Raw genomic sequence first — 23,893 nt, 5'->3', positions numbered from 1 at the left:
ATTTACCTAATCCGCAGCAGTAAGTATCAGTATGCATGACTTCATATGGCTCCTATTTAGAATCAGAAAATGTGCAAAAACCATTAATGAAGGAATACTGTCTTTTTTCTTAATATAGAGAATGCTATTTTGATCATTCCTTTTATGATTTGGGATTTATTGTAACAGTGATCATTGTAACTTGGATTTTAATCTCTCTAGCCAGCTTATCTATGTGTATTCAAAGCATTGTTATTCTCTGCCTGGATGGTAGAGAGTAGAGAGCCATGTGTGAGTGTTTTCTGTTCTTTATATCATCCTTTCTTGCTGGAAAGAAGTGTCTATTTTTTGCGTTGCCTGCTAGTGCTTAAAATTAGCACATGTACTAACTAACGTTCCCAAATTATGTTTTACCATTACTCCTACCTCTCCCTTTTGGATGTCTCTATTTTTATAGCTATACATAAATTCCACAATTCAGATAATACATTTCAGGGTTTTTATGAAGTATTGAAATGGTATTTTGACAACATTTTTAGAAACTAGAAGCATATGGAATCACACAAATGTACAGCAATTCCTCAGTCCATTCAAATGTAGTATTTAAGCCAGTCGTGGAATTAGAACTGTGGCTATTACTAGGGTCTCATTATAACTTTTGGGGCCCTGGACACTTGGACTCTGTGGGTGTCTTCCAATATAAAACTTTTCCAAGTTTTCCAAACAATGTATATAACAATATAATAACAAAAATTATATTTTTATTTTATAACTGCTTTGGTATAAGAGTGATATGATCCACAGTGGATTTATTAATACATTTTCATTATTATATTCATTTTTCTTCTGATTTTAGAAGAAATTAAAATTAAGATTTTTATTGGCTCTCTGAAAGTATTATGAGCTCTCAGCACTGTGCCAGCTGTGCCTAATGGAAAAGTCTGTTCGGCACAGAATTATATTAGTTTCTCAAAAATAATCTTCAGAAAATCATCCGTTAAGCCCCATTACGCTAAACATTTCATGCTTCCATTTAGTTCAAGTTTCTTGGTTCCAACATATATTCTTACAAGTCGATGGTAGTTTTTCTGATTTAAAATATCTTTTCTCATATATTACTTTGACTGAATATAAGTTAGAGAGCACATTTTAAAAAGTTCAGAATTAAGGAATATAAGAACAGAGTGATTTCTGCAGAAAATAAAATGGCTATTATTTGTTTAGCTGTGATGTTTTTATTTTGTAATTTTTTAGTGTTTGTTTTAAATCTTACCTTGGAAGAAGGAAGACTAGTTTGTTCCTTCTCTAAATTTAGCCTCTATTTCAGAAGAAAAGGCAGCCCTAAAGAGTTGTCACAGAAAGTGAGAGTAAAATTCTTAGGAAAACTTTTGGAAATGCAAGGTTAAAAATGTATTATATAAAAAAAAATTAAAATCAAGAAATGAGAACAGCAATCTGAAAAAAAAAAAAAAGCAGTTTCTTGAAAGAGAGAATCAGCTTTAAGTTGACACTTAAGGGTTGATTTTATGATGTCTTTACTCTTACCAGTCATAAGCATTACAATGTAACACTAAAATGATAAAACAATCATAATAATGGGATACCACAAAGGCATGGTCTTTTCCCCTTATTCGTTGGCTAGAAGAAATATGCTTTCCATGTGCTTTTCCAGTATGTTTTCCATTATGTAATATTATATAATACCTAAACTTAAAGAAGAGAAAAAAAATTAGGAAGCTCAAGGAATTTTTTAAAATGCATAACCTCTGTTCAGGTCTGTCAGAGAAGTAAGGAAAAACCCCAAAGGCATACTCTTCCAGTGACAGAGGAAGGAGGTGTTGCGTTTCTATGTGAGAAAGGATCTTCGCGGAGACCCGCAGGGCGTGTGAATGTGCTCCTCATTTGTGTTGCTCCAGAACATGCTGGTGGAGATCGAGCAGAAGGTGGTGGCCTTATCGGAACTCTCAGTCCACAATGAGAACCTGCTCCTGGAGGGCAAGGCTCACACGAAGGAGGAGGCTGAGCAGCTGGCTGTAAAGCTGAGGACCCTCAAGGGAAGCCTCCTGGAGCTGCAGAGAGCGCTGCATGACAAACAGCTCAACATCCAGGTGAGGGCTCCCGCCACCGCCACCACAGCAGGCCAGCGGGGCAACACTGCTCAATCCTACGGCATTGCTGCGGGACCTTTTCTGTGCCTGGTGTCCCCAAAGGGAGATTTGGGGAAGGACACATATTTCCCCTTGGATCTCCTTTACACACACTTTGGCATTGATTTTCAGATAGGTTTTGTAAGGACTGTGTGAATCCATAGACCTGAAGACTGCAATATAGGAAAAGGAAAGAAAATGAAAATAAACATCCACATTTAGCAAATATACTAAAGTATTTAAACATAAGTCATAGGTTAAGATATTCTATAACATTTTAATATTTGTCTTTTATTCGTCTCTATTCTGTTTTTCAGATATACTCAGGCTTTTTAATTTAGGGCTCATACCTTACAGTGTCATATATTCTAGGTGAATTGAACCTTTTTACTCTCACGTGATGACCTTACAAATCCCCAAATAGTGATTTTCTGTTTTATGTTTTTGGAGCTTTTGATTTCAAGAGCTTTTGGGGGGTAATATTTGCTTGATGTATCCTTTAACTTTCCTAGGTTTTACCCTTTCTGTGTCCTTCTGTTTTAGATTTGCTTCTTAAAAAAAATATTGGCTGTACTTTGTTGGTTTTAAACGTTTATCTAATCAGAAAATCTATGACTTTGAAAGGACGTGGTTAGTCCATTTAAGTTTATGGGGATTACTGATCTGTGTAGGCTTCTGTTATCTCATTTTTTGTTTTTTATTTTTTTGTTCTCTTCCTTCGATTTCTTCTTTCTCCCTTTTAACCTTTATTTTTAAGTGGTTGAACGCTTTTTTCCCTTATCTATTTTTACCACTCATACCTCACAAATTCTAAGTTTATTTCTTAATCTTCTTCTAGGTCAATATAAGAACCTCAGAACACATTCACCCAGACTTCTCCTCATGTAACTTTCATTCTGATACTGTCCAGTATTTTAATTTTGTTCTTTTTTAATCTATAAAAATTAGAAATTACTATTATTATTCTATACAAAAATTAAGAGAACATTTATTGAGAAGCAGCTATGCATCAGCTGCTCTTTTATTTAACAGAGTGAAAGACGGTTGAAAATAACTATATTTGTATCAATATGTCTGTGTTTATGTCTATATATTCCTAACCTCAGAAGATTATGGTTGGGGGAAACAGAAATAAATAAAATTAAAACCCATTATTATATATTAAGTTAGGAGATGATAAGAGCTATAGGTGTAATACCAGAAGGTGAGTCGATGGAGAAAGGCAGTCTGCATAGATTAGCGGTTCTAAACAGGGTGTCCAAGGAAGCCTCCCGAAGGTCACATTTGAAGGAGAAAACTTTGCTGATATGAAGGAGAGAGTTCTACACAAAGGGGAAAGCAAGTGCAAAGGCCCAGGTGGGATCATCCCTGGTCTCTTCGAGAAGGCCACTGTGGCTAGTGTGGTATCTGTTAAAGCCCAACACAGTTAACGGGACATGGTGCAAAGGATCTTACAGGCATTGTAGGTACTTTGGTTTTTACCCTAAAGGAAATAAGAAACCACTGGAGTATCTGGGAATGACAAGATCAAAAGGAGTGACAAGATCAGCCTTTATCCACTATAGGGGACCAGGGCAGAAGCTCAGACACCAGTTAGAGGGCAAAGTATAGAGGTTGAGGTGATGAGAACTTCCTAGATTCTGTAAAGGTGAAAACTATCTGAGGAACAGATATCAGAGGAACAGAAAGAGTAGTTAAGTCAATAGTCTAATTTTGTAAAGGTGAAGTCTGAGATGCCTGTTCAGTGTCACTTCGTGGCTGGAATTCAGGGGTGAGAGCTAGACTGGAGTCCTCATCCTCTAGATGGTCCTTAAGGCGTGAGGTTTGATAAGATCCCAAGGGACTGAGGAGGGACGAAGACCCAGCTCCCAGAATCAAGTGCTGGAACACTCCAGTGTTAAGGGTTTGGTAGAAGTGGAGGAGCCCTCAAAATAGAATGAAAAGGAGAAACCAGGGAGATGGGAGAAAGATGAAGAGTTTGTTTCCTGGAAGCTACTTGCAGGTCAGTGGGGCGAGAGAAGGATTGGGAGCTGACCACTAGATCTCATGACACGAAGGTCTTTGGTGACGCCAGCAGCAGCTGTTCCAGCTGAGGAGGGAAGGCTGAGGTACTCGGAATGAAAAGTGAGGACGAGGGGAGACAGGTTGGAGAGGAGAGTATGAACGACTCAGGAATTTCCCTATGAGGAGTGGCAGAGAAATGAGAAGCTTAAGAAACATTTTAAGATCCGAAGAGTAATGGCATGCCTACATGGGGATGAAAGTATGTTGGAGAAAGTAGAGGAAAGAATGATGAAAAAGAAGCTGATGAAAAATGTGTAGGAGGGGGAAGAGAGGGCCAAAGGGCAGGGTGTGGTCTTAGAACGCCAATACCAGGGAAACCTCTTATCTGAGTCAGATGCTGGCGGGGCACAGGACACCAATATTGTGGTGGAAACTTGACCGACATACACTCTGACTGCTTCTGTGTTCTCGGTGTAATGACGATTCTTTTCAGACTAAACTATGTATTTTCAGTTCTTTTTGCTAATCGTGTAATTATGTGGTCTGGGACATCAAACCTGATTAACAGAAAACTGTTAGAAGAAAAGGAAGAATTTAGTAAGATGACTGGCTTATTAAAAATAAATAAAGTGGCGAATCCAGGGGCACGTGGGTGGGCTCAGTTGGCTAAGCATCAAACTCTTGATTTCAGCTCAGGTCATGATCTCAGGGTGCTCAGGTCATGGATCCAGCTCCATGTTGGGCTCTGTGCTTGGTGGAGAGTCCATTTGGGGATTCTTTCTCTCCTCCCTCCCTCTGCTCGCTCTTTCTCTCTCTCTCAAATAAATAAATGAGTCTTTTTTTAAAAAAAATGGAGAATCCATAACTTTGCCATGTACAAACAAAAAACAACTTAGAGAAATAAGAATTTTCCATCTGTAATACCAACAAAATATGAAATATTTGGATTCCCAACAAATAACATTTTAAAACCTGGGTAGAAAAAAAATGTGAAATGGACAGATAAACTTTATTCTTAAGGAGGAATACAACATTTTAAATAAAAGATAATTTTTTCTGTACTAACATATAAATTTAAGTTATTTGGAATGTAACACAATGATATAAAATGTGACAAAATTATTCCAGATTTATCTGGAACAAAATAAATGTGAAAAAACCATAATATTCTGAAAGTGAAGATTTATGAGGGGCTAATTTAATTTTACCATATATTAAAATACAATATTGCAATAATTAGAATAGTTTGGCATTGGCACAATAAATGAATGAACAAAAAAATTTACAGAATAAATATTCCAGAAAGAGACTCCAATATTTAAGGGACATTGATTAATGGTTAAGGTAGTATTTCAAATCAGCAGATAAAACAAAAATAAAGCATTAGGCAAACCACTTGAAATATGATAAGCTAGATTTCCTGTTCCATTCTTTATAGTAAAAAAAGCATCACAGATGAACCAAATATTTAAATATAAAAACTTAAACTTGAAAAATTCTGGATATATATTTTTTTAAAAAATCTTAAGATGGAGGTCGCCTGGGTGGCTCAGTGGGTTAAGCCGCTGCCTTCGGCTCAGGTCATGATCTCAGGGTCCTGGGATTGAGTCCTGCATCGGGCTCTCTGTTCGGCAGGGAGCCTGCTTCCCTCTCTATCTCTCTGCCTGCCTCTCCGTCTACTTGTGATCTCTCTCTATCAAATAAATAAATAAATAAAATCTTTAAAAAAAAAAAAATCTTAAGATGGGAAGAATCTTTGTCAGTAAGCTCCACACCCAGAATTTTAGCTTCTTTAAAACTACTACGCAAAAATGAAAAAGTTCTATATGACCAAAAAATGACTACGCAAAAATGAAAAAGTTATTTTTAAAAAATTTTTAAATTACATATAATGTATTATTAGCCCCAGGGGTACAGGTCTGTGAATCTCCAGGTTTACACACTTCACAGCACTCACCGTAGCACATACCATCCCCAATGTCCATAACCCCACCATCCCCCCCTTTTTTTTTTAAGATTTTATTTATTTATTTGACAGAGAGAGATCACAAGTAGGCAGAGAGGCAGGCAGAGAAAAAGAGGCAGGAGGAGGGGGTAGGTAGCAGGCTCCCTGCTGAACAGAGAACCCGATGTGGGGCTCAATCCCAGGACCCTGAGATCATGACCTGAGCCGAAGGCAGAGCTTAACCACTGAGCCACCCAGGCGCCCCAAAAATGAAAAAGTTCTATATGACCAAAAACATAGTAACATAGGAAAAGACAGAGAAATAGGGAAGAAACTGTATAATTCACATAACAAGGAATTAATTCCCATAATCTCCACACATCTTTTATAAATCAATATGAAAAGGTCACCTAATAGAGGTCTAGACAAAAGATGAAGAGATGATTCAAATGAAGAGACATACAAAATGGCCAGTGAACAATGAACGTATGAAAAGATATTTTAAGTCACTATTGGTTAAATAAATGCAAACAAAGGCAAAATACTGCTTTTTAAATTTAAATTTACATACTTTAAAATGTACATGCAATCTGACTTTACGAATTAAAGCAAAAAGGAAAATGTTAAAAATATTAAAATTAGGGAGTAGGGAATATAATTGGGCAAATGAAGATGATTTTCTGAGACGAAAAGTTGATAGTAATTTACTTGTTTTTACAAAAAAAGTATTATCAATCTAATATAGAATGTTTTATTTTTTTTTCCCCCTAATGGTGATATGTGAATGAACCTTATTTCTAAAACCAGATCAAAGGGAAAGACTTCAAGGTTCCACATCTGGAATAGTTATTGAGAGAGCTGCAGTTGTTGAAAATCACATCAAAAACAGATGATGTACTCTGTGTTGGCTCATTGAACATCATCATCATCACCATCCTAAAAAGGAAAGCTTCTCTTGCGCCCTACCTCTTAGAGCAGATAGGAAGCAAGCGGGAAGCCTGATACGTTCGCAGGTGGCACATGTCAGGATTAAAAAGGAGGTTTGATGGGTGGGGGTGAAGGGGGGCACAAATCCCAGGGCTTCAGGCCTGCCACAGGCATATAAATGAGCGAAGCAGGCCCCGTCAGGACCTTGGCGGGCTGGTCTCATGTCAAGCAGCTGTTCCTCAGCTTGAGCTATTGTCATACGAGAACTTAGAGGCAGCATTGATAGATCTTCCAGAGAAGGGACATTCAGATTTATATCTAAAAATCTCCCCATTTTAAAACACTGCCATTTGATTCTAGAACTTAAAAATAATCTGTGTGCCAAACAGAGGTCAGACTAGGTTCTTGGACCGTCACTTTGCAACTGCTATCCGCAAGTGCCCCCATCCTTGAGTACCTCAAGTCGTTCACTAGGTGACCTGGGGCAAGATCCTGGCACTTGAGGCCAAATAACCCGTTTTCTCATCTGTAAAATAAGGATATCAATAGTATTCGACTTTCAAAAATCCTGAGGATTTCAATGCAAGTAATGCTCACAGGAAGTGCTCAAATACCAATGACTCTGATAACAACATCCACCAGCTGTTTGCAAACCACATTCTCTGGGGGGAAAGCAACTCCTGACATGTTGGAAGGTTAGGTCTGAGATGGGTCAGGGCTGGCTGGGCTGAGCTCTGCAGCCGCTTGCAGAACTCACACCTGGTCTGCTGCCCAGGGCCACAGAAATTCTTCAGATAGAGTAAAATCCTGACCCTGCCCACAAATGGAAGGACTTTCTGAGCATTGTAAAAACTGTAAATGAATACTGGAAAATACAGTGTTTCACTGAATCGAAATTGAACCTTGTTTATTTTTAAAGTATTTATAAATTTCCTCATCTTTTGTCTAATGAGTTTCCAACATACAAACTATTGATTTTCTTTTTTTATAATTCGAGTTATTTGAAGAGATTGTTTTTCCAGCTGTAGGAGTGAAAGAACCCTGTTTCCATTATTGTTACCATAAAAAGGGTCATTTGCCTTTGTGTAAAAAAATTCATAGTTGATCTGAAATTAACTAATGTTGATTGGGGAAAAAACTGAATGTACATGTCAGTGAGGTTGTACCTTTCGTTTGGGGCTTGCAGGAGTCAGGAGATCCGAAGCCCCTTCCTCAGTCTTGTATGGCCATAAGCACACCATTTCTCAGTGCTTCGTGGTCATATCTATCATGGCCATCTTTTTTAACGAATTGGACTTCTGTATGTATCAAAGAATAACCAGTCCTTTTAGGGCATCCCCCAAAAGATTTCTTCTCTTTGTGAAGGGACCCAGACATATGGGCATGTAATACTATCTCTTGAATTACATGGGATCTTTCCTCATAAAAAGTTTAGGTCATTTTCACACATTATCATCCTTTGAAGGAGCAGAGTTTGCTCTATATAAACAATGAAATGCTTTATAAAGTAATGTTTTATTTAATGTTTAGCATTTCCAATCCTCACTAATCTTCCAAAGAATGTTCCTGGCAAAAGTGGTTACTGTTCTATTATTTCCAAAATAAACAGCTTATGTAGCCCCACCCTTGGGGAACTCTGGGGACCCAAACTGCCTTACTTCCTGTTTCCTAGGTAGGAGAGAAAACGGTTACCAGACCTACAAGAAGAGAATGTAATTATCATTATTCTATTCCTTCAATCAGTGCCTTCTCATCCCCTGAGGAAAGGGAAAGAAATTTGAACTGGATTCTTAATCATTTTTTGTTTCCTGTGGTCCAAGTCTTATGTTTCGAAATGACTAAATCAGTCAAAGAAAAATTTACTAGTTGAAAAATGGAACCTAACCACATAGAAAATACATACTAAACATCTGCTTTTGATGCTACTTAATTTTTGGTTCTCTGAAGCTGTGGATTCAATTAGTGAAATATGACTCCCCTTAGATTTTAGGTCTTCGATTCTGAATAAGTGTCTGGCTTGTAAAAGTAGTTAGCTGTTCGTAAGATCTAACATTTCCATCGTTATTTTTCTAAGCCCAAATTCAGCCTGAGGAATTTGGGGCGGGCGCGGGAGAAAAAACTCTCAACCTGTGTAGAAGAGTGAGGTGCTGTCCCTGAGTAGTCACCACGTGAGTCTCTACGATGGGCTCTGAAAACAAACCCTTACTGAAGAACAAAGCAGAGAGGAAGGGACCCGATCCCACATGAAGTGGCAGGTCATGGCCATGGCCACCGTTTTGTCAGCGGGGCAGCTCTCACTGGGAACAACTTTCAGCCTTGTACGCTGACTTCCTTGGTGTCATTCTCTGTAGGTCCCTTTTGACCTGCTGTCTCATCTGTATCAGAAAAGCCAGGATCTTTCAGAGTTTGAGTAGATGGTGCATTCTCGGATGGGAGAGAATCTGTTTCGTGCAGAAATGTGTGGGCTTCGTGCTGAAGAGTGCCCACTCACCCCATACCTCCTACCCTCAGGAGAATCAGGGCTCATCTGTAAGCAGCATTCCTGGAGGAATGGGGAGTATACTGAACTGGGTGTCGCTGGTCCCCCATTGGGAAGGTCCTGTGAAATGCAAATGGCGTCCTTTAAACCAATGGTGTCCCCTTTGTCCTCTCTAAGCCATGTTCTCTTGCTGGGAAGCTGGATCATCTTAAAGGAAGGGAAGTCACCCGTGAGCTAAGGTGACTCCGAATCTGGGAGAGGATTATGTATAATATTACCTCTGGGTTTCACGCTTTCCTTCAGTTCACTGTACTTGAAGAATTAATACGAACATGGGAAAGTCCATGATCTGTACGTTATCTCAGACATTTGCAACTTAACCATGAGACTCTAATTAGTGAGACAGAAGGGTCAATAGACCCTATTTATCTCCCTAAATAGTTAGTGTAAAAATCTGAAAATGAGAGGAAGATCAGGCTGGATGACCAGCAGCGGCGGGCTTTCATTCTTAGACAAAGGACTGGAGAGGAGCAGCCTTGGGGCTCAGGAGCAGGATCCCTCCTCCATGGAAGCTACCTGTAAACTGTCCCTCTCCTCTGCCCCATGGCACAGCCACACTGGTCCCAAAACTGCTGCTGCTCTCTCTGAGATGCCCGATTTCTCTCTTTTTGGTCCAGCTCTTCCCTCTGCCTGGGCGGGGGGGCTGCACCTACAGCTGTGCCAGGCAGGTGGTTTCTCATCACCCGGTGCTCAGTGCACTTGTCTGCTCTCAAGAGACTTTCTCTGCCTCTACCTTTCCATCCCATTGTCTAGTTTACTCTTCGTTGCTCTTAGCTCATCTTCTCGGTTTACGGTCTGCCTCCCCAGAAGGGCCCCTGTCTGGCTTCTTGGCCAAATATGCCTAGAACAATGGCTGACACACAATGCGTGCTTATTTAATAAGTGTTTAGTGAATTAGTCGTCTTAAGATTGTAGAATTTATCTTTTTGACATATATATATACACACATGTGAGTAGAAGGGCTCTCATTCTGAGCTAATTGCATTCCGATATGCAGTATCAAATTCCATCAGAATAATGGAATTCCATCAGAATTCCATCAGAATTCCATCAGAATAATCCTGCAGGATGGCTAAACTCCTGCCTGGGTAACAAGGGATTTCTCTTGTCTTTCTCCTTTATCCAAACAGCATCCACGGCAGCAGTGGCAAGAGATGACAGTGGGGTCTGTTCTGGGTGGCAGTGCTATGGGAAGTGAGATCTAGAGTTATATTCACATGGAAAAAGTTCTGGAATATCTGGTGACCACATCAGTTAGCTAAAAAAGCCCAAGTTCTGAGTAGACCGTTTCCCCCTCAAATATTTGAGTATAATCATCTATTTATTGTTCTCATTTCTGCAAATACCATAAATTCGGTGGGTTTTGTGTTAGCTTTTTTTTTTTTTTTTTAAGTCTGGTTTCATGTCCAAATGGAACTACTTTGGTATCATTCTGCAGACCACACCAAAGTCGCCTTCACTCCATTTGGTTAAGGTTTCTCTGTGGATAGTATGACTCTTGATTTCTGCCTCATTAAAAGCAGGGCACAGCGCAAGAGAAGGAGGAGAGCCATGTGGACTTAACTGCCAGCCAGAGCCCTGGGGTCCAGGACTGGCTGGCCCAAGCTCGAACCACGTGGGCCCACCAGCGACAGAGCAGCCTCCAGCAACAAAAGGTAAACCACTTCCGACCTCTCCATCGCCTACAGAACTGCCGCACAAACACCTTGAGAGACATGTTTTAGGTGGACAAGTGACTTCTGCACTACATACAGAGTGCCCCTTCATCTTCCCTTGGACAGACACAAGGCCTGGCTAACTGCTTCGGTGTACTTTCTTCTGACCCCTGGAATGACTGGTCATTTTCAAGCCTGATCTTTAAGAAAAGGTGGTGTTCAGGTTTACAAATAGCATCACTCAATTACAATCTGCCGGATGAAGGTTACCAACTCTGTTCCCAGATTCGCCCCAATTTGAGCCTATTTTAGAGAATGAATAATCTCAGAAAAGCCTTTGAGAATTGGTAAAAATAAATAAATAAATAAATAAAACCTGAGTTACATGTTTAAAAAAAAAACTTATTAAAAATGCAATTTTATTTCTCACTTTCAGTAGGTACCATCATAAGATAGGATTAAAAATTATTGCCAGTGAAACAAATGAGCTTTGATGAGTAAGAATGATTTCTCATTGACACCGTAGCTTTATGTATGAGGCATATTAAAATATTTCCGGCATTTTTCACAAGTAGTGAAGAAGTAAAACCAAATCTGTTGATTGTCCAATTTACAAAGCAAGTGGGGAATTCAAGGGAGCTGCTGCCCCCGAGGATTTATCTCAGCGGCAACAGGCAGTATTGATTTTGAAAAGTGAAAGTGCGTTGTGTACCACTTGAGGGCACCATTGCCCAGCAGAATTCTTTCTTTTTTCCATTAATTTTTTCCAAGATTTTTCAGAGATACCTTTTATAAAAGCCAAAGAAAGGTATAGAGTACTTTGGAGACATGATTGTGCATTTACCTAAATCACACCTGATATGCAAAATCTGCTCTGAGAATTTTCTAGACATAAAACCATGATTGTAGGTAATAAGCAAAGTAACACATGTTTTCATTTCTTCTCCTCCTTGAGCAGGAGTTGGAACAGGAATTAGCCGAGCAGAAGAGCCTCCTGCGGTCAGTAGCCAGTCGTGGAGAGGAAATTCTCACCCAACACTCAGCTGCAGAGACCTCTGGCGGTGCTGGGTATGTTTCAAAAACACTTTCTCCCAGCTTGCCCAGATTTGAAGAGATGTAAACATCTCACTCGAAATTTTATTTTAAACATCTGCAAGAATTTAATCATTTTGTTTTCACTTTATGATATTAAATTTACTTGCATTTTGAACATTTGTTGTGCAACACGAGCATAGCCAGTAACTATGAAGTCTGGTGGCTGACTTGTTTGCCTTCTTTCCAGTACGCTGATCCTATCTGTCCAAAGAAGGTGCTTCTGAGTTCATTTTTTAGAATCAAATAAGAAATGCATTCTAAACACATTCCTGTGTGTTTCTGAGTGATTATATCTAACTGCAAAGTATTTTCCCTGCAAAATGAGCTTATCTATCTCTAACATCACTCGGAAAAATAAATGTGTGTGCCCACTAAACGTCTTCGTTTCTCTTGATGATGTCTGTTTATAATTTCTACGTGTAAAGTCATTGAGTTTCAAGAGCTGGTTTGGAATGGAAACTGAAAGCCTTGTACACAGCTGAGCACAAGTGTTAAAAATGAAGGAGGTTGGAGAATTTTCAGGTTGGAGATTCTGACTTAAAAGGCAGGACAGAAAATAAACCACAGCAGGGTTGCTGTATCCCTGTATTTTGAGTCAGGTCTGGGTTTTATTCCATTTCTCTGGCAGTCGTCGTGGGAAAGGAACTCAGCCCTGAGCCCCCGTGTGCTCACCTCTAGGATGACCTAGATAATCAACTGCCTCCATCTCAGAAGGGTTTGAAAGTGGAGGATGCAACTGAGAGGCTGTGGAGGAAAACCTTCAACTCCAAAATATTATTTTAAAAAGGTTTCAGTGGAACTACTTGTGCCTTGTAAAGATTTTGGTTTAGTGGTATCCTCCCGCAACCGGAAATCGGCAAGTAGCTCGAACGCCGCTGACTCCAGTGTTGTCAATGCTGACTCCAGTGTTGTCAATGCTGAACATTTACTGGAGGAAGCAACCAAAGGAAGAAATAGATGCTATGGAGATGACTTTTGAAATATTATTTATAACACCAAGTAATAGAAAAGGAAGCAATGCCTGCTAGTATAAAAAAGCCTAAGGAAAATTTTATGCATATATAATCTTAACAAAAAATTACATAACAATATCAGAAAATGTGTGTGTGGTACTATGTAAAAGTGTGATATACAATTGTAGGTATAGTCTATGAGTGGATAAGAACCATTTTCGCTATTAGATTATTTATCAAAGCTAACTTTTGGGGCATCTGGGTGGCTCAGTCAATTAAGTGTCTTGTCTTCAGCTCAGGCCATGATCTCAGGGTCCTGGGAGCAAGCCCCTCATCGGGCTCCCTGCTCAGCTAGGCAGTCTGCTTCTCCCTCTCCCTGCTAGTGCTCTCTCTCGCTCACTCTCTCTCAAATAAATAAACAAAATCTTTAAAAAGAAAAAAAAGCTAACTTTGGAGAGGATAGATTTGGAGACTTTTATTTTTTGCACTTTAATCAATGCTCCTGAAATACTGCGGACATACATCAGTGTTGACTATATGTATATATGTCTACATTTAAGAATAGCAAGTGCAAAATGATAGAAACCAAACCATGACATAATTGAAATAGACATATTATGACAAAATATATAGGAATTAGGATGTCGTTCAAGAAAAAAAAATTGAAACAAAAAGTAGAAATATTGATAAAATTATTAACTATCAATTTAAAAGGATACAAATGAAAACTATTGTGACATGGTTAGTCAGGAATTCCACTATAATAATCTTGAAACTGTAAAAATTGTGTTAAAATGTAAAAGAGTTTTCAAAATCCTGATGGTCCATCATGCTTACAAATACAGATAAGGCCATAAATATGTGTTTCTGTATAAAGACAACATGAGAAACACTGTTTCTTCCACACCGACTCTGAATCAAGACCTACCTTCGCTTTTCATTTTCTATTCTGTCTCTAATTCTTCTAGAACATTTATTCATCCTTCACAATTTTCTGAATATTTTTGCCAAACTCTATTTTTACAAAGAACCCATTCACACATTGCCTTCTCATCATATGAATAGTTACAAAAAGCAACAGTAGGAATCTTCTGCAACTTTCTTGCCATGATATTTTCTTTCCTTGGCCTTTAGCTTTGGAAAGGACCCAGATGAAAGACAAACAACTATAAATTGCTGTTTCAAATACAAAAATATTTTAAAGAGAAATTCCCAGTGCAGTGCTGCCTTTCTACACAGGAGCCACTTCATGACTACTTGATAAATTTCACACATTTTTAAATTTTTATATAAAATCTTTAGAAAAGTCACCTGTAAATTAGTTTGATTACAGTTCAGTCATTCCTTTCAAGCATCTGCATAAATAAGCCAAACAAACAAAAAAAACATAAAATAAGCAATTTATAGAAACCAAATGAATATCATATTATTTTAAAAGAACAGAATAACATTGCTAGGGGAAAAAAGTCCTTGTATTCATATTTTAACTTATTAGCTGATTTCTAAGACTATCAAATATATGAAGTAGTTTGTGTAAGAAAACCTCTGTGGAAGGATGATTTGTTTCCAGTGTACAAATTTATAAAGAATAAGTACTATGTGATGTATAGAACTGTTGAAGGATAGATAAGGAAACTCAGCTGGACGTTAATTGATATAAACATCAAAGGGAAAGAATATTTTTCATGGGATATAAAAGGTTTTGTTCTCATTTAAGACTGATTTGCTGCTGGCATTTTACATGTGTCAGTGATTAAGTTTATCCCCTGGTTATATACTAGATTGTTATACAAACATAAATGAATTAAAAATGATGTGCTACCATCCACCATTACAAAGGACATCACAATAAAGAAATTTAATTTCATTAAGACTTTAAAACTATTTTTTAAAAACACACAGAAAATGCCAGAGACTACCGTGACAAATGAAATTAGAAGTCCCAACATGATTTTAGCACTCTTTCACCCAATGTTACTTTTTAAAAAATTTTATTTTATTTCATTTTTTTTTTCAGTGATCCAAAATTCGTTGTTTATGCACCATATCCAGGGCTCCATGCAATACGTCCCCCCCTTAATACCCACTACCAGGCTCACCTAACCCTCCACCCCCTCCCCTCCAAAACCCTCAGTTTGTTTCTCAGAGTCCACAGTCTCTCATGGTTTTTCTCAGCCTCCAATTTCCCTCAACTCACTTCTCTCCATCTCCCAATGTCCTCTGTGTTATTCCTTATGCTCCACAAATAAGCGAAACCATATGATAATTGACTCTCTCTGCTTGACTTATTTCACTCAGCATAATCTCTTCCAGTCCCATCCATGTGGATACAAAAGTTGGGTATTCATCCTTTCTGATGGAGACATAACATTCCCATTGTATATATAGACCATATCTTCTTTATCCATTCGTCTGTTGAAGGGCATCTTGATTCTTTCCACAGTTGGATGACTGTGGCGGTTGCTGCTATGAACATTGGGGTACAGATGGCCCTTCTTTTCACTACATCTGTATCTTTGGGGTAAATACCCAGTAGAGCAATCACAGGGTCATAGGGCAGCTCTATTTTTAATTTCTTAAGAAATCTCCACACTGTTTTCCAAAGTGGCTGCACCACTTGCATTCCCACCAACAGTGTAAGAGGTTCCCCTTTCTCCACATCCTCTCCAACACTTGTTTGCTGTCTTGTTGATTTTGGCCATTCTAACTAGTGTAAGGTGGTATCTCAGTGTGGTTTTGATTTGAATTTCCCTGATAGCTAATGATGATGAACATTTTTTTCATGTGCCTGTTACCCATTTGCATGTCTTCTTTGGAGAAGTGTCTGTTCATGTCTGCTGCCCATTTTTTGGTGTGATTATCTGTTTTGTGTGTATTGAGTTTGAGGAGTTTTTATAGATCTTGGATATCAGCCCTGTGACTCTAGTGTCACTTGCATATCTTCTTCCATTCCATAGGTTGCCTCTTTGTTTTTTTGATTGTTTCCTTTGCTGTGCAAAAGCTTTTGATCTTGATGAAGCCCCAAAAGCTCATTTTCACTTTTGTTTCCTTTGCCTTTGGAGACATGTCTTGAAAGAAGTTGCTGTGGCCAATGTTGAAGAGGTTACTGCCTATTTTCTCCTCTAGGATTTTGATATATTCCTTCTCCACTTTCAGATCTTTTATCCATTTTGAGTTTATCTTTCTGTATGGTTAAGAGAATGGTCGAGTTTCATTCTTCTTCATATAGCTGTCCAATTTTCCCAGCACCATTTATTGAAGAGACTGTCTTTTTTCCACTGGATATATTTTCCTGCTTTGTCAAAGATTATTTTACCCTAGAGTTGAGGGTCCATATCTGGGCTCTCTACTCTGTCCCACTGTTCTATGTGTCTGTTTTTGTGCCAGTACCATGCTGTCTTGGTGATCACAGCTTTTTAGTAAAGCTTGAAATCAGGCAACATGATGCCCCCAGTTTTATTTTCCTTTTTCAACATTTTCTTAGCAATTCGGGGTCTTTTCTGGTTCCATACAAAGTTTAGGATTGTTCGTTCCAGCTCTTTGAAATATGCCAGTAGAATTTTGATCAAGATGGCATTGAAAGTACATTGCTCTGGCAGTATAGACATTTTAACAAAGTTTATTCTTCCTATCCATGAGCATGGAATGCTCTTCCATCTTTTTGTGTCTTTTTCAGTTTCTTTCATGAGTGTTCTGTAGTTCCTTGAGTATAGGTCCTTTACCTCTTTGGTTAGGTTTATTCCAAGGTATTCTACGGTTCTTGGTGCTATAGTAAATGAAACTGATTATCTGATTTCCCTTTCTATATTTGCATTGTTGGTGTATAAGAAAGCAACTGATTTCTGTACATTGACCGCTATTACTTTTTTTTTTTTCTAAGATTTTATTTATTTATTTGACAGAGAGAGAGATCACAAGTCGGCGGAGAGTCAGGCAGAGAGAGAGAAAGAGAAGCAGGCTCCCGCTGAGCAAAGAGCCCGATGCGGGGCTCGATCCCAGGACACTGAGATCATGACCTGAGCCGAAGGCAGCGGCTTAATCCACTGAGCCACCCAGGCATCCCTGACCGCTATTACTTTTTAAAGCCAATCCATGTTAATACATATAGATCGAGTTCTTTCATGTTCTTTCATTTAATTGTATTTTATCTTGTGACAATAACTTGTTCACCCATTTTTTTTTTAACTGATGGGCATTTACCTTGCTCCACCTTTTTTTTTTTTTTTTTTGCTATTACCAGCGTTGCTGACATTAACTTTCCTGGGTGTCTCTAACTGATCAGGTTGGGGAGATTCTCTAAGTTGTATCCTAGAAGTGGCATATCCTGCATTATAGCCTTATAGATAATTTTTAAAGACTTACTTCAGCAGGCTCACCTGAAGAAACTATTGTACTCAATACTTCTGAGATGAGTAGATTTCAGGGTAGTGTATAGTATTATCCTGCTAATGAACTTGTTATTTTTTTTTCACTTAAGGAAAAGTTCTGTCGAAATATTAATTACAATGTGGTATGTCTTTCAGATGACATAATTCTAGTTAGGTCTTTTTTTATTAAGATTTTTTAAAGATTTTGTTTAAATCCTTGAATTTTATTATTACTTTTTAAGATTTTATTTATTTATTTATATGACAGAGAGAGCATAAACAGGCTGGGGCAGGGAGGGTGGTAGAGGGAAAGAGGCAGACACTCCCTGAGCAGGGAGTCCTATATGCCAGTGCTCTATCCCAGGACCCATGAGATCATGACCTGAGCTAAAGGAAGATGCTTAACTGACTGAGCCTCCCAGGCATCCCTCTAGTTAGCTCTTTAAAAGTCTTGACAAACTAGGATCTATTTGGAACTTGGGTCCCCCAGACTCTTATCATTAGACCCCATTTATCAATTGGCTATTATGTTCCTGGTAGGGTTCTAGGCATTGTGCATATCTTCTCTAAATTCTTATACTTCTGTAAGATAGGTACTATCTTTATTGTGAAGATGAGATAATTGAGAGTCAGAGAATTGAAGCGAATTACTCAAAGTCATAGATCAAATATGCTGGGGCAGAGATCTCAACCCAGATCTGTCTCCCACAAAGCCATAATCTTCGATGCCCCCCTGCTGCCTTAATAAGGATGATACTCAATGCCTTCCTTTCTCCCTCTGTACTTCTGTTCCACGTCCTGACTTTGTCTGTAGCATTTTCTCTGGACTCAGGATAAAAGCTCTCAGTAGACTAAGTGGCATTTTTAGGGTTTTTTAATTATTCTCTGAGCTGTTTGATGAAGGACACTAGTCTAATTGTACATTTTCTGATTGTAAATGTTAAAATTACCTTATATCTGTAATACTGAGCTATTTTCCATGAATTGTTAAATCATTATTGTCCTCATAGTTCACTTATAGTATAAGCTAAGAATATATTTGTTTATGGTTGGTCTCAAATTTTCTATTTTAATTGATAGTTTGAAAGTGTAAGCTAATGACTAAAATAATCTAGTTCCAATCTTAGAGGTCAGATCTAATACATACAGTAAATTACCTAGAACTTAATGCCTTTTTGTACACATTGTAAACTTAGATTATTTATTCTTCTAATAGCGAAAAACCTGATGTGTTATCCCAGGAGTTGGGGATGGAAGGGGAGAAATCAGCTGCTGAAGACCAGATGAGAATGAAATGGGAAAGCCTACATCAAGAATTTAGTACCAAGCAGAAGCTACTACAGAATGTTCTGGAACAGGAACAGGAGCAAGTGGTATCCAAACATTTTGATTTTATATATTAACTAATATAAAATGTGTATAGCTTATGCTAATGGAATATATATGTGCAGTAATCTATAATTTCATTATCAATTCAAGTATAAGACATAAAAGAAATCATTCATCTTATATTTTTCTTAGCAAGCATGTTTCGTGCTTCTCTTAATAATTATATATTTATATGTGTAAATTCATTTGATTTCTAGATACTCTTTTCCTCAGAGATGATTACTATCTGATGACTCATTAGTGTAAATCATTAACGGCCCCCCTTTTTTTTCTACAATCTTGAAAATAAAGGTTATAAGCAAGAATATACGCATCTAGGACAAGAGAAACGCAACAAATTTGATTATTTTACTAGACGTAAATTGTCAAGTTATCTTATTTTCCATTGCTATTTCCAGGACTTAATGGCTTCAGACGATCTTAATGAGAAACATGTTGGGACATCAGTGGATCTAAAAGGAAGGGGAAGTCAGTGGCCTGCTAGAATAGTTACTGGCCCATCTGTAAGCTTGTTCCTGAGATGGACAAGTACTGTGTGACATTGGACTTGACAAAGCAAGCTAAGTCCAGTGGAATTGAAAATAGCAACAGAAGGTTCTAGGTAGATAATAACTATTAGCTCACTATAAGCAGAAGCCAGAGAACATTTGAGAGTCAGAGGAATCAACCCTGTAGAGAGGTATTGCATGAGGTCGGAACCCAGCTTGCCTGTGATGTTTACCACAGTTGTGGCCCACCAGGATTTTGAAGATAGAAGTCTAGTCCTGGGTCATGGCCCCACAGTGCTCATCTCAGTGATTCTGTGACAGTAGTGTTATCAGAGTAAAGTTGAGGTCCTTTTCTGTGGATCTGAGGCAGCTGCTGTTGTCTCACTGATCTGACTAGGGCTAACTTCAGTGCTGGGAGAGGCTGAACCCAGGAATGGAAGAATGTCAGTAACTGGAGTGCATCTGAGGCATGAAAGGCAGGAGCTGGTAGAGCAGGCTCTATAAAGAAAGCAGATACAGCTTGCCAGGACTACCTGAAAAGGAGATAGTCCTAAGGTCACAATGTGTCCCCTTATCTGTGGGGAGCCATGCATCAGTGCCAGAGCCATGCGTGTCTGTCTCGTTTTACAGAATCTTGTGCATGCCACCCTTTCTCACTCCTCTCCTGCTCTGATCAGGATCCTTCTTTGTCACTGTACACATGCATAGCCACCAGCAGTGGCCCTGGGCAGCATAGAGCACTCCATTCTTGAAGGTAGTTATTCCAGAATCCTCTACCACCCTGGCACGTGGTGCCTTGTAGCTTCCACATGGACTTCCTACCTGTTTGAATTAATCTTTCTCCACATCCCGAGCAGTTAGACTCATAGTCTGAATTCTTGATTTCCGAGGTGGGTCTCCTAGTCTTGACCACTAGCTCACCTTCATGTTCTAGTATTCCCCATTCCTTTGACTATAAGGGATATTTACAGTCCTACATCAGGAAGTGCAGTCTTCTCTGACTATCCTAGATCAGATAAATCCAAGGTATTTCTAGTAATAATCAGCAAATATTCTCTATCAGTTAAATGCTCATCCCCTGGATTCCACCTGTTGTCCTCCAGCCTAGAGCATCTGAGTGGTTCATGCAGCACTGCAGACTTCCTGGGTGTCTCATCCATGATCACCCTTATCTCAGAGAGCTATGTCTTCTGTCAATGCTGTGCTGTAACCCCGGCATCCTCCATGGGAGCCTACCACAAGAGCCCTGCCTGCTGCCACCGACATGCCTCTGTGAACCCCGAACAGTTCAAGTTTAGGTTCAGGTCCATAGCTCATTGCCCTTGGGAACTGGAAATGGAAAACATCAAATGTTCTTTATTTTATGGTCTTTTTTGGCATTTGAGTGCTTTCTTTCCATAATTACTACTCATTGTACAAAGTGCCTCCGAGGTGGTTTTCTTCTCTTTGGCGTGATGAGGTGAGACAAAAGGTGAGGAAGAAGCAATTTGGCTGTAAGAGTTGCCAAGAAGAAAGCGTGATGATCACTTAGTGAACATATTTTGTGTTCTAGGTGTTATTTCTAACAACACTGTGGTGAGGGTGACATTACCTCTGCTTTGTAGATCTGTAAACTAAGGCTTGGAGAAATTAGATGATTTCTCAGGGTCTTGTGTCTAAGAAGAGGCAAAGCTGGGATTTGGATGCGGTCTGTCCAACTCCACAGTCCCTCCTTTTTCATACTACTTTCCTGACAGTTTTGTTTACTGGTAGTAGGTGTGTAATTTAAGGAAGTGGATTTTAAAGAGGTGTTATGTTGTGGGTGTTCTCGTTACAGTGGGAAATGAGTTGGGCATGTTTAGAGGATAATGAGTAATCAGCCTGAAAGGCAAAGTGAGAATGAGACATTTTATAAATTATAGGGACTGAGTTTGATGGGAAACATCTTTTAAAAGTCAGAGGGCTAAGCAACACCATGGTCTTTATCAGGTATTGTGTGTGTGCCTACAAGAGTGTAGGGGAGGTTGAGTGAATGAAGAAAGCATAAGGACCAAGTCTAGATCTGGTATCTAGGATGGATAATTTCATCATGGATAGTGTAAAACCAAGAAAACAAGTTGAGAGGAAGACCATAATAGAGTTCAAGCATTTTCCCCACCACTTTGGTTTTTTTTTAAGTCCATCAGTGGAAACATTGCCATCGCTGAATTTGGGCACCATGTTTAGTGGACGTGGTATATTAAAGAGGTCATATTTCTCTAGAAGAGCTTTTTATAAGGACACTTTCTCCAGCATGTGCTTCAATATGTAATGCTAGATGATGAAACCTAAACAGAGTACATATGCTGTTAAATAAGTGCACCTGTTTGCCTACAGCTCTACAGCAGGCCGAATCGACTCTTGTCTGGTGTGCCACTATACAAAGGAGATGGACAGACCCAAGACAGATCTGCAGTGACATCTTTGCTGGATGGATTGAACCAGGCCTTTGAGGAGGCTTCATCTCAGGTAGGGCTGCACTCTTGGCTTGCTTATGGATCTTGGTCTCCCTGAAGCTGTTCCACCTCTGGGCATGACTGGTCGAGACCCAGCACTCGTGATTAGCCCTGAAGGGCAGAGCCACTGGACCCTCATATCTCATCCCGGTATTTTTCTTTGAGTCCTCAAAGCGCTATAATTAATTCTATGCTCTCCCTTTCTCTCAGGGTGTGGGGACAAAAAGGCAGAACATTCACTTGGAACAGAAGTTGTATGATGGGGTCTCAGCTACGTCTACATGGTTGGATGATGTTGAGGAACGTTTATTTGTTGCCACAGCACTTTTACCAGAAGAAACGGAAGCTTGCCTCTTCAACCAAGAGGTAAGATTGGCAGCTGATGTCTGTGAGTATGTGATATTACAAAGCACTTGAAATTTTGGTGTTGGATAATTAATGTATAAGGAAGGTCAACATAAAACAGTTCTAATAAAGTACAAATTAGGTATATTTCTAAGCCGCATAATACCAAAGTGAACTGCCTGATATAAAAAGCTCCCAGAGATACTCATGTTTTGCATTTTTATCCTCTATCTTGTGTATGTAGGAGGAAGAAAAAAAAAATGGAAGATTCTTTGTAGAACCTTGTTGTGTATTGCAAACTCTCTTTACATGAAACACAGGCTAAAAATAGTGTTTCTAAATAGCCCTTTACAAATCTTACCTTTCATCAAATACATATTATTAGCTAATGATGTAAAATTTCTGAGAAAAATTTCTCCAGCAGCAACTTGCCTAATATTTGTGGAAGTGGGTCAACTTACCTTAGATATAGTTACCACTGAGTAGTAAGAGAGATATGGTGGGCTTTCTCTGAGGAAATGACTTGATGTGTATATAGATTCATAGATCCAAACACTGAAATGTGCTTTCTCTTTTATCAACCCTAGACTCTTGCCAAAGATATTAAAGAAATGTCTGAAGAAATGGATAAGAACAGGAACTTGTTTTCTCAAGCATTTCCAGAGAATGGTGATAACCGGGATGTCATTGAAGACACTTTGGGTTGTCTTTTGGGCAGGTTGTCCTTGCTAGACTCAGTAGTAAATCAGCGCTGTCATCAGATGAAGGAAAGACTTCAGCAAATACTGAATTTCCAGGTAAGACATCATCAAGAGATGGTTGATAATACTCTAGCTATATTCAGTAACAAGCAGGATGTCTTACTGAGGTATGACATAGACCTATTTTTTTTTTCAAAAGTACAATGAAGACCAAGAACATTATAGAAAAAGAAGGGGGTGCCTGGGTGGCTCAGTGGTTTAAGCCGCTGCCTTCGGCTTGGGTCATGATCTCAGGGTCCTGGGATCGGGTCCCGCATTGGGCTCTCTGCTCAGCAGGGAGCCTGCTTCCCTCTCTCTCTCTCTCTGCCTGCCCCACATCTACTTGTGATTTCTCTCTGTCAAATTAATTAATTAATTAATTTTAAAAAAAAGAAAAAGAAAAAGAAGGGACTAGAACTCTAGGATGAGGAAACTAAGAGGCTTATGTTCCTAGAAATGAAGGGTTGAGAAAACCAACCAAGTAAACTAAGGGCTGAATGTAACGTTAAATTCAACCTGTAATTTATATGACTATAATTATAATTTTCAATTGATAATTGGAATTTAAAACATATGACCAAAATTTATTAAAAACATATGACCAAAGAAATATGTGGGAAGAGCCACAATACAGGACCTTAGACTCTAGTGCCCATGGGCCACTGAGAATGGCTATGGCCTGCTTCTGCATTAGAAACATACACAATTGGGACATCTGGGTGGCTCAGTCAGTTAACCATCCGGCTCTTGATTTCAGCTTGTGTCGTGATCTCAGGGTCATGAGGTGGAGCCCCACTTCAGGCTCTGTACTTTTCGGCAGAGTCTACTTGGAATTCTCTCTCTCCC

The 23,893-nt window shown here is 39.0% G+C and overlaps 1 protein-coding gene across 13 annotated transcripts in view; it reads left to right on the top strand.

The window, feature by feature from the left end:
- SYNE1 (spectrin repeat containing nuclear envelope protein 1) overlaps positions 1-23,893 on the top strand; it is a 464,771-nt gene that overhangs the window by 320,272 nt on the left and 120,606 nt on the right. For 10 of the 13 annotated variants that reach the window (XM_059401283.1, XM_059401282.1, XM_059401278.1 and 7 more), the window contains 7 exons: positions 1,896-2,087; positions 11,062-11,196; positions 12,155-12,264; positions 18,828-18,984; positions 21,844-21,975; positions 22,173-22,328; positions 22,895-23,104. In XM_059401283.1, the coding sequence (XP_059257266.1) occupies positions 1,896-2,087; positions 11,062-11,196; positions 12,155-12,264; positions 18,828-18,984; positions 21,844-21,975; positions 22,173-22,328; positions 22,895-23,104 (1,092 nt within the window). The remainder of the gene's footprint in view (positions 1-1,895; positions 2,088-11,061; positions 11,197-12,154; positions 12,265-18,827; positions 18,985-21,843; positions 21,976-22,172; positions 22,329-22,894; positions 23,105-23,893) is intronic. The other 3 variants (XM_059401288.1, XM_059401281.1, XM_059401277.1) reach the window with 1 other exon arrangement.

The sequence above is a fragment of the Mustela nigripes genome, chromosome 5, assembly GCF_022355385.1.
Source record: "Mustela nigripes isolate SB6536 chromosome 5, MUSNIG.SB6536, whole genome shotgun sequence".
NCBI lineage: Eukaryota > Metazoa > Chordata > Mammalia > Carnivora > Mustelidae > Mustela > Mustela nigripes.
Note: the sequence above shows the minus strand (reverse complement) of the source record. Positions and strands in the feature narration are given on the sequence as shown.